This window comes from Medicago sativa, chromosome 5 (assembly GCF_051527215.1).
Source record: "Medicago sativa cultivar Bolivia chromosome 5, Bolivia_mono, whole genome shotgun sequence".
Taxonomy (NCBI): domain Eukaryota; kingdom Viridiplantae; phylum Streptophyta; class Magnoliopsida; order Fabales; family Fabaceae; genus Medicago; species Medicago sativa.
Window position 1 is genome coordinate 60792739 of NC_140753.1, and position 10733 is coordinate 60803471.

Here is a 10733-nt window from a genome sequence, read left to right on the forward strand (position 1 = left end):
TGAAATTCAAAAAATTTTGTTAGGAACCATGAATTGCATTAAATTACATCTTTTGCTATACACTTTGGAAAATACATAGCTCTTCAACCAAGCACACATCTTCAAAATAATTAATCCATTGTATAAGATCTCTTCTATTTGGTTGGATATGATATGTATTTGGTTGGAAAAATATATTATTACTTTTAGTAAATATCAAAGTGTAATTATTCTTTTTAGAGTTGTACATGTAATTTAGAAATTGTATTAATTGAAGTGACTTTGTTTTTCATGTTAGTAGAAATTTAAAACAATTATTACAAGTCAATTTTTGATGTTTAACTATAAAAGTAATAAATAAAATTGACCCGTGCAACAATATAATATTGTATTCTTTTATGTTTTTCTTTATAATTTTTTAAAAAAAATGAGAAGATAATGCCCCAATAATATATTGTGATAAATGAAATAACATTCTTTAATTGATTAGTTTTTCAAAACTAAAATGTAAAATTTGATAAGATTCAAGTGTCATTGAAGGACATAGTAAAACAAATTTGATTGAAATATTGTATCTCTAATATCCTAATTTGCGTTTATTGACCGATCCATGATCTTACGGAATAAAGATTATTCATTGGTCTCTATTATAGTCGACAAGACCCGTGCGTCGCACGGGTCAAAAGTCTAGTAAGTCATAAATCCTATACTAACATATGCTTGTTGCCGTCAAATAAAATTCGCTATACCAACGGCAAAATGTCGTCCCAATAGCTTATACCAACGGTAAATTTAGGATCATATTTAATAGTTTTACCCACCACGTATATCCACTTGATCAAAATGAGGTACGTGACAATTTAGTCCTCATTATTTAAAAAGAAAATAATTTAAACAGAAAAAGTAAAAGGAATATTGGGGGAAAATGTATTTGAAGGAAAAACTAGGGGTGTTCACGAGTCAGGGATAACCCGTTCATCCAAACTTACATGCATTTTACCTAGACTTATTCAAGTTTAGGTCCAATCCAAACCAACCCATCAAACCCGAAGTTGATTGGTTCGGATAACAATGGTACGATTTCAAATTCATGTCCCGCGATACCAAGAGATTAAAAAATGTTAAATTTTAATGCTTTTTAATATTGCTAAAGACTTTTATTTGTTAATAATCTTGTAGTGTTTCAATTAAATTCAAATGTTAACTTTTTTTGGGGGTAAGAAGAAAAGGGTTCACGTAGAAGAATAAGAAGAAATGAAAAAAGATAAGTGTTGGAAAAATGTAGCGCCTTTGTTTAGCCATACGCTTCTTTTCAGTTATGTGGGATATTGACAAGGGTTGTTCTTGGCTTTTCAAAAAGGTGATTTGCCAGGGGTTTGACAGGCCAGCTCCTGGCAAATTTTCCAGGGATTTGTGTCCTGGAAAATATCCCTGTGAAATCAACTTATTAATTTCTTGTAGTGAAAGAGGGCCGAACCCTCAAACATTAAATTTTTTTTTTGGCTTAAATATGAAAATAGTCCCTGCAAATATCTGACATTTTGGTTTTAGTCCATGTAAAAATATTTTTTTGGTTTTAGTCCCTGCAAATATAAAAAATTTGGTTTTGGTACTTGATATTTTGTTTTAGTCCTTGTAAAATTGATTCATATTGGATTTGGTCCTTGTAATATGTAGAATATTTGATTTTAGTCCCTCAAAATGAGGACTAAAATGAATATTATAAGGACCAATTTCAATATGAAATGATTTTACAATGATTAAAACAAAATACCAAGGACCAAAACCAAAAAAATATTTTTACAGGGACTAAAACCAAAATGCCAGATATTTGCAGGGACCATTTCCATATTTAAGCCTTTTTTTTTAAGGAAAGAAGCTTATATCATTTCATTACTTAAAATGTGTTCAATACAATTTGGCATTTCTACCAAAATCTGAAAACTAGCCGAAGATGTGGCCTCCTTAGCTAATCTATAGGCTGCCTTATTTGCTTGTCTCCTTACAAAGTCAACACTAGAGTTGACATAATATTGTTCAAAGATAGTTTTACAATTATGGATAATCATCCAAAATTCTGTAACATCCTGACGTGCAGATGAAAAACTATCCCCCACTTTTTTGGCATCAAGCCCAAAATCGATAGGTCCCAAGTGTAATTGATGAATCCATTCCATAGCTGATAACAATCTAAGAGCTTCGCCAACATGTACCTCACATACTGGAGTAAACCAATCAGTTTTTGCCAAAACGAAAGTGCCTGTATCATCCCTTATACAGACTCTTATTCCCACGCTATTAGAAAGTTGTGAGAAAGAAGCATCAATATTACACTTAAATCTTCCTTCAGCTGGTTTGATCCATTTAACATTTCCTTCTTGTCGCGGTTGTGCACAAGATGTATTACGAAACCTACGTGCATCTTGCCAATCATGAAGCATAGCTTTTGCTCTCTCCAACATAGACTTTAGTATCAATTACCTCATTCCACACTTTGTTGTTTCTTTATTTCCATATACTCCACAACACACAACAAAATAAATCCGCATCTTCATTAGATAAATCCTGTAATGCTTTGAAAATAATATTCTTGTTATCCATATCTTGTTGTAGCAAAATAGAAATAGAAGAAAAGAAAGGAAGCATACTCCAAACATTTAAGCTACTTGGGCATTGAAAAAATAAATGAAGTGTATCCTCACTTCCCACCGTACACAGTATACAATCCATAGGACATGTGACTACTTTATCTTTTAGACGTACACGAGTTGGTAAGCAATTCCTACAGATTTGCCACATAAAGTTTTTTACCTTTGGGGGAATCTTGAGCTTCCAGATTAGATTCCAAGAGCCTTGTACCTTGAAATGAGATGTATCAAGTAACTCTTGCACACAAAAACGGTATGCACTACGAACAGAGTATTCACCATGATTTTCTTTTTTCCAGATGAGTCGATCTTCCGTCACTGATGGGTAGAGCTGTGTGTTCACTATATTTTCAACTACCTGGTAATCAAAGATTGACTGTAGGAAAGGTAGATTCCATTCCTTGCGGTCATGTAGCATGCAATCTGAGACTCTTAGATCAGCTAGAGGAAAATCTCCATTAGCATGTGGAATAAGTGTAATATCATTTGTAATCCACTTGTTATACCAAACTGAGATATCCTCACCATCACCTATCCTCCATCTGCTTCCAACTTTGAGAATAAATTTAGAATTACATATGCTTCACCATACAAAAGCTAGGCTTATGTCCCAAAGTTGACCCAAAGAAATTGCACCTAGGATAGTATTTTGCCTTATAAAGTCGAGCTACCAACGAACCAGGATTTGTCGTAAGTCTCCAACCCAGTTTTCCTAACTTAGCTTGATTAAAGGTAGGTAGATTTTTGAAACTCATACGTCCATCATTCTTGTGCATAGACAATTTATCCCAAGAAAGCCAGCTAATACCTCTACTTTGACCTCCTGAATGACCCCACCAAAAGGAATTCATCATTCTTTCAATTTCATCACAAAGAGAGACAGAGAGAGTGAACAAACTCATAAAATAGGTAGGGAAAGATTGAAGCACGGATTTCATGAGAACTTCACGACCGGCTTTTGATAGACTTTTACTACTCCATGAATTGATCTTCTTCCAAATTCTATCTTTGATAAAGCTGAAAGTGGATTTTTTGCTCCTTCCTATCATAGAAGGAAGACCCAAATATTTGTCAGTAACTAGAACAGCCTGCACGCCCAAAATGCTTGCAATATTATTATGATATATAGTTAAAACATTTCTACTACAATAAATCTCCGATTTTTGGAGGTTTACTGCCTGACTAGAAGCTCTCTCATATATAGATAAAATGACTTGCATTTTATTTGTTAAATCCACATTGACTCTAAAAAAGAGGAAACAATCATCAGCAAACAAGATGTGAAATATAATTGATGCGTTATTAAGGGCAGAGCCAAGTGCACTTGAGGGTGTGCAGCTGCACACCCTGAGATCTTAAATTTTATATTAATTATATTGTTTTATTATATTTTGCATACCCAGGAAGTTTTGGGTTGCACTTGCATTGCACCGCATGTCCTTCGGTTCTTACCTAACAGTAAAGTTTTGCACCTCACCAACTGCCCGATTATCCTTTTCATTTCACATTTTGATACATGTTATCATTTACATTATGTATAAATCTTAAGGCTAAAATGTAGAACTTGGGAAGGGAATCAAACACAATTTCTACAAGTAGCAAATAATACATTACCAATATGCCAAATTCACCCAACTTGAAAGCACAATATATAACTACTCAATAATTCATATTTTTTTTAAGTATATGATCAATTGATACCCCAAAGTCAAATTTAATATATGACACATTCGATAATTCTTTACCACATGATCATATTACAAATTTCTTTGTTGAATTGAAAGCTGTTACAAAATTTGACATTAAATATTGTTTGATATGTCAACGACTTGCATCAATATTAACGTCTTACGGATTTTTTTATCAAACATGTTAATATTTATGTATCTAGTTAACGTATCAAATGATATCCAAGTAATGTCAAATTTTGCACACATAATCCATGTGATAATAACTTTCAATGCAACGATGAATTTTATAATATGGTTATGTGGTAAAGAATTATGTGAAGTGTCGTGTATTAAGTTTGACACCGTTGTGTCAATTGATAATAACCTTATTTCGAATACTTTTTTTTTTCTTTCAGTCTCTCATTTTTTTTTAATATTTTGTATGTTTTAAAATGGTATAGTTTTTACCTTTTCAACGTGATTTTTAATTATTTCTTTTCTCCCCTTTAATTTTTACCTCTAAAATGATTAGTTGCATTGATTTTAATAATAACATGAGTTTTATTTAAGTGTTGGTTCGTGTTAAAATGATTAATTGTGTTGATATTATTATTTTTTATTCAACTTAGTTGCGCTGATTTTAATGATGGAATAAGAAGAAAAATCACTACTTTAAAACTTGGTCTCTCTCACACACACACACAAATATATATAAAATTATTAATGAAGTCAAAATTTTGCACCCCCTGATCCAGGGTCCTGGATCCGCCACTAATTATTACAAATTTTGACACAATTAATTTCACCCATCGCTTCAGCTTTTCGAATAAGCGCAGAAAAAATGGCCTCCTTGAATTCATCTGTCGACAAAGTGTTGTCTTCCTAAGTGTTACCGTTGCGGTGTTTTTGGTCATTTCCATGTGTTTCTAGGAAAGAATGTATGTCAAAAAAACAATTTTCTATTTTTTTTAACCATCGTAAGTTTGATCGGGCAGGATAACGAGTTTAACCAAAACCAATTTAACCCAGTCCATAAACAAACAAAAATAAAGGGGCCAGAATAAAAAACCTAACATTCAAATTCACTATTGTCTTCTGTCTTCCCTGCGACGGCCGTGAAGAAAGGACTGAGTAGCAAGATGACAAGCAGCTCCGTTTCGGTATGTGATTAATATGAATTTCTTGTATTGTTTCCCTAGATTTTGATATAGCGCCCATACTGCGCTACCTGCTGTGCTAAGCCATTAAGAATAAATTACGTATGTCTTTTTGATTTGATCATGAATTTCTTTTGCCCTGTTATGCTATAATATATCTCTTTTACCCTAGATTTGGATTTTGTATTCTTTTTTCATTGATTAATGCGTTGGCAATTGCGGCACAGATGCAAATATTCATAAAGATCATGTATGGAAACAAGAGGTTCCCCCTCATGGTTAAGAGTTCAGACACGATACTCGATGTGAAGAAGAAAATTCAAGACCAGAAAGGGATCCCAGTGCACCAGCAGCGTCTATTCTTTGACGGTAAGCCAACAAAGGACCGCCAGACTCTTGCCAATTACAACATCCAGGAGAACTCAACCGTTGACATTGGAAATTTCGCTAGAAGACAATCATTATTTGACCTCATATTCCGCGGACTCGCAGACTAGATGACCACCACACCTCATCGGCTATCCTATAAGTAGATAAATAAAACATTATTGATAACTTAAGAGTGTTTGACTTTTGCATTTCTTAATAAGGATTTGACTTTTGTTCTTTGTGTTTTGTCTGGAGCTGTATAATGATCTTTTTCAGCAATTAAGGAAACCTATTTACCTTTCAACACTAGCTGAAATCGCACAATAATTCTTTTTGTTTTGTCTTGAGTATGATTCAATTGAAAAGAGAGTGGTGAATTGAATCCATTCCCTGTACTTCAAATAAGAGTGGTGAATGGATAAGAGGGTAGATTTATTTGTGATTCTCTGAGTGAAATAAATTTACATAACCTAAGTAGTGAAAGTATTTACATAACCTGAGTAGTGAAAAGCAAATTGTTAGTGATAGTACATGAAGAGAGAAAGTCTGATTCTAGTGTTTGATTGTATTTAAAGTTGGTGAGTGGAATGAAATACTCTGCAGCATGTGAATGAAGAAATATTTTTATTGTTTTGATTTATTTTCTATAAAAAAATATTCTAATTTGTGATTTTAGTTTGTCAAAAACAAATTAACTGGTTTGTAATAACGAGCTTTGCCTAAAGAAAAAAGCAAATATTTTAAATGTGCTTGCACCCGTGGTTTTGTGAGGACGGTCTTTGTATTATATGGCACATGACTTATCAAGCAAGAATAATATTTGTATGTGAGAATGAAAGTAATAAAGAATAGTCATTTGACTAAAATGTGAACCTGAGATAAAATCATAGGTTAAGGTTTTGTCAAGGAGCAAGTAGAAGAAATAGAATAAATTGATAGGTGAGGGTTTTTGAAGTTAATTTTTTATTGATAATACAAAATCCTCCTCATGTGGGACTCAAAAATTGTATTGGAGAAGGGTTTTGGAAGGTTTATATGAATTTTTTAAATTCAATCTTGGTTGTTATACTATTCTTAAATTTAAAAATAAAGTAATCATAAACACCAGTTTATCATTCTCTAAAAAATGTAAAAGATTTCTATATTTTTCTGTATATTTCACACCCCTAAAATCTTTCATTCATCTCCTCTCCAAACATCCAAACAAAGCTTAAAAAAGTTTAGCTTGTTAGTCATTTTCACACATTTTTATCTACAAGTTCTTATATAAAGTGGCTTAATTGTGCATCTTGAATAAAACTTTAATTCACTTTTAATCATGAGTCATGCAAATGTCTCAACATTTTCAGAAATCGTGGAAGATTCTTTGAACAATGAAAATGATACACAAAGTGGTGAAGATTCTATGAATACAGAAGATGGTGAAGATTCTATGAATACAGAAGATGGTGAAGACTTGGCTGATATCACGTCTTTACCGCATGGACGAGCACCACTTGATATAGATTTAAATGTTCGAGCCGATTGTGGATTCGATTTGAACAAGTTTCCCGACGAAGAAGATGACAGTTCAATGAAAATGAAGTCAAAGGGGAAGTTAGGAAATTATTGAAGGCGTGGCTTCAAAAGTTTTATGAAAGATACAAAATATAAAGGAGATGAAGGCGAAGCTTGAGAGACCCACTATCTTGTTTGGTGTTGATTATATGTAACTGAGGACTCATTGTTGGGAAGGCGTGTCTCTTTTCTTTTTGAATCAATATGAATAAAGCCTTAATTAATTATCGAATAAAAAGGGAGTACTCATTGCTAGATATTTTGGAATTTTATTTTATGGACGTTCATTCATGCAAGGATATGCCAAGTTGATAAACAATGCTATTTCAACAGTGACGTGAACATCAAACACCACTAAATAACACTTCAAATTTTAACATATGAAGATAAAACTTAATTATTTAAATATTGAAGAACATAAACTTCTGGTGTGCTCTGTCCGGCTGTGCTTTGCTGTTGTTGGAAGCCTGCTGTGTCTGGTTGTGGTGTGTTTGATTGGGTGCGCAGCGAGAGTAGCTTTTGGGGGAGGGGAGCGGTCTTTTCATGCTGTTTTATGGCATAGGTGATGAAGCTGTGATATTCATGTGGCTTCCTAGCATGTATAGTGCAGCATCATTATTTGGTGTGTTGATTGTATTCTTTTTTGGGTGGTTTTTTAGGGGTTTTTGTTCGAGCCCGTATCTAATGGCAACCTATTTCCCCCTGTATGTTTTTTTTTCCCACCCGAGCTTATTAGTGCACCTCGCACGGGCTTGTTGGTTAAAAATATTGAAGAACATCTTGCACCAATGAGATATCACAGGACCGAACCACCGGTAATTCGTTTCGGCTTTCTAATGCAGCTTTCTTCATATGTCGAGTCTCATAGTCGTGACTACCACCTACTTTCATGATTTCTATCATGCAAGATTACAATGATAAAAATATACGATTTGCTCGAATAGTGTCAAATGCATCATATGATTTCACAACTGCACCCACAAGCTCCTCAATAGATTTAGGCAACTCCATATGTTGTAAGGACTGAATTCAACTAAAAAAACCAAGAATTAAAACATTTATATCAGGTTAGTTTGCTGGTTGACGCATCAAACGGATATTAAACTCATCTTCTGAAGCTACTCGACCAAATTCTGCATCATCACAACTGATATGTACTTTTGCACTATCCTGCTCAATAAATATTGGTTGACCTCTTTCTTCTATTGTCCATTTTTCCTTGATGGAAAACATGACTTTCTCAAGGAAGCATGTCCTGATGGTTTCTTTATTAACCGAGATTAATGACTTGGTCTCAAGTGCACCCGTGGGTATATTTACACTAGACCTTTTAGCAGCCTCCATTTTTATGAAAGGAAATATACCTATTTTTCCAGAGAATGTTTCATTTCCTTGCGCATCAAACCTCGGTCTAGCTTGCGCAGCTAAAAATATGACTTTTTGATTCTCCCTGATGCCAGTTTGAGTGAGCTAATTTAGCTTTTTCAAAGAAATAATTTTTAGACTTTTTGGTCATATAAAACCACTTCTCATCGATGTGAATGATGTTATACATTCCTTTAAAACCTGGATCATGTGATAAACCATAGCTATTAAACATTGATATGCAAATTTGCAGTCTATTTCTCTTGTTTTCTTCGGTTAGAGATGGTTTAATTGCATTTGAGTGGCTTCTTATTCTTTTTGCCTTAAGAAGTCTTCTCAACGTGCCAATACTCACATTCAATGCAGCAAAAAGAGATGGCATATTTGTTCTTTAATTCAAAAGAATACCACGTATTTGATTAAGGTCTACTTGAATTTTCTTGCGTCCACACTTTCCTACCCTTTTATTTGACACGACAACATGAACTCATTTATTATCAGCAAGTTTCCAGATATGTTGCACAATGCGCATATTAACGGAAAATTGTGACGCCGCAATTTTGGTCGTACCTAGTTTTGGTTTTCCATTTACACTCTTTTCTAATAAAGCCTCATATATGATCCTTCTCTCAGAATCGGACAACATAATTCTTTTTTTTCGCACATTCGGTAGTTCTGAATTTGTTGCACTGTTACTATCTTCTGTATCAAGAGGAACCATAGACTACATCACATTATAATCATAGATTAAATAATGAAATTAAAATAGTAACAAAATATGTAAATATGATAGTACCAAATTCTGAACTAGTAATATCTTCCTGCTCGTTTTTACCAGTTTTAACTCTGTGTCCTTCAAGTGGTTGTCTATCTAAATCTAAATATTGATATTAATTAGGATTAAAATACTTACTCATATAAAGGCTATATGTCCAGCAAGAAACAAAAAAAAAATATGAAAAATTATAGATGTAACATACCAATGTTGTTCCCAGTGGTGGTTTCATACAAATTTTGGTGCATACTAGTATTATCAATGTTATTTTGTCAAAAAAAAAAAACAAGTTATCAATATTATTTTCTTCAAGCGGTTGGCTGTCCACATCTAAACATCAGCAGGGACGGACCCAGGAATGTTTAGTAGTGCGGGCCAGTTGAGAGGCAACAAGGAAGCTATTGCTTACTAATACTTTATTGCCAATAAGAAATTTGGCATGTGAAGTTACTTAAACCGGTTAGAGTTGTAATTAAAAGTTAGTTAGTTAAGCTAACTTGTAATTATTTTCCTCTTCCCATTTTATTCCATGTATGTATATAAGCTAATCTGATTTAGCTGGTAATTAATAACACAAGCTGTGTAGATTTATCACATTGATTGAGATAGTTATGAATTAAACATAGGATAGAGAGTTGAATCACTCTTTGGTGCTAAGTCCCGGAGACGTAGGTCACAGTTTTGGCTGAACATTTGTTCTCCTTTTACATTCTATAATCGTTTAAGTTTTCCGTATGTTTTGTGAAGCTTGTTCTGGTTTTGATCTTTGATTACTAAGTCAAATGAGTTAGTTTATTAAAATTAAATTACTTAGTTTGTCCCATTGATGTGAACAGGTGTATGGATATAGTATTTTTCTAATTTGTTTTAAACTAGTGAGGGCCCAGGCCCACAGGACACTACACGTGGGTCCGTCCCTGTAAACATGGATAGAAAATATGAACAAAAAAAATAACACTGTAAAAATATTTTCTTATATTATAGATTATGTCCACAAAGAAATAAAATTAACAGTGAAAAATTACACAAGTAACATACCAATATTGTATCCAGCCGTGTTTGCATTCAAATCTGAATGAGGTGGTTGCATATTTATATCAAATATACATTCATCTCCAAATGATAACACGGGAGAGTTTGGAATATTTTTTTTGAATCAGCAATAATATATATGAAGGAGAACTGTCCACAAAACAAGGAAAGAACTCACAGT

At 33.3% G+C, this 10733-nt stretch overlaps 2 protein-coding genes across 2 annotated transcripts; one reads left to right on the forward strand and one right to left on the reverse strand.

Moving 5' to 3' along the window:
- Positions 1-1291: 1291 nt before the first annotated feature.
- Positions 1292-3478, reverse strand: LOC146923686 (uncharacterized). The gene is made up of 4 exons (XM_085711759.1): positions 3264-3478; positions 2791-3169; positions 1895-2432; positions 1292-1410 (listed from the first exon to the last, which is right to left on the reverse strand). Exons 1-4 carry the CDS (start codon positions 3476-3478, stop codon positions 1292-1294), a joined length of 1251 nt encoding a protein of 416 aa, XP_085567885.1.
- A 1660-nt stretch (positions 3479-5138) lies between these two features.
- On the forward strand, positions 5139-6200 carry LOC146923687 (ubiquitin-like). The gene is made up of 2 exons (XM_085708824.1): positions 5139-5457; positions 5682-6200. The coding sequence occupies exons 1-2, from the start codon at positions 5437-5439 to the stop codon at positions 5949-5951; spliced, it is 291 nt and encodes a 96-aa protein (XP_085564950.1). The 5' UTR covers positions 5139-5436; the 3' UTR covers positions 5952-6200.
- The last annotated feature ends 4533 nt before the right edge of the window (positions 6201-10733 follow it).

Excerpts from the sequence above, each read along its gene's own strand:
- LOC146923687 (XM_085708824.1), top strand. The coding sequence starts at position 5,437 with ATGACAAGCAGCTCCGTTTCG. Across the intron at positions 5,458-5,681 it reads TGACAAGCAGCTCCGTTTCG|ATGCAAATATTCATAAAGAT; the intron begins GTATGTGATTAA and ends ATTGCGGCACAG.
- LOC146923686 (XM_085711759.1), bottom strand. The coding sequence starts at position 3,478 with ATGAATTCCTTTTGGTGGGGTCATTCAGGAGGTCAAAGTAGAGGTATT. Across the intron at positions 3,170-3,263 it reads AAGGCAAAATACTATCCTAG|ATGGAGGATAGGTGATGGTG; the intron begins GTGCAATTTCTT and ends AGTTGGAAGCAG. Across the intron at positions 2,433-2,790 it reads AGCTCAAGATTCCCCCAAAG|AGAGCAAAAGCTATGCTTCA; the intron begins GTAAAAAACTTT and ends TCTATGTTGGAG.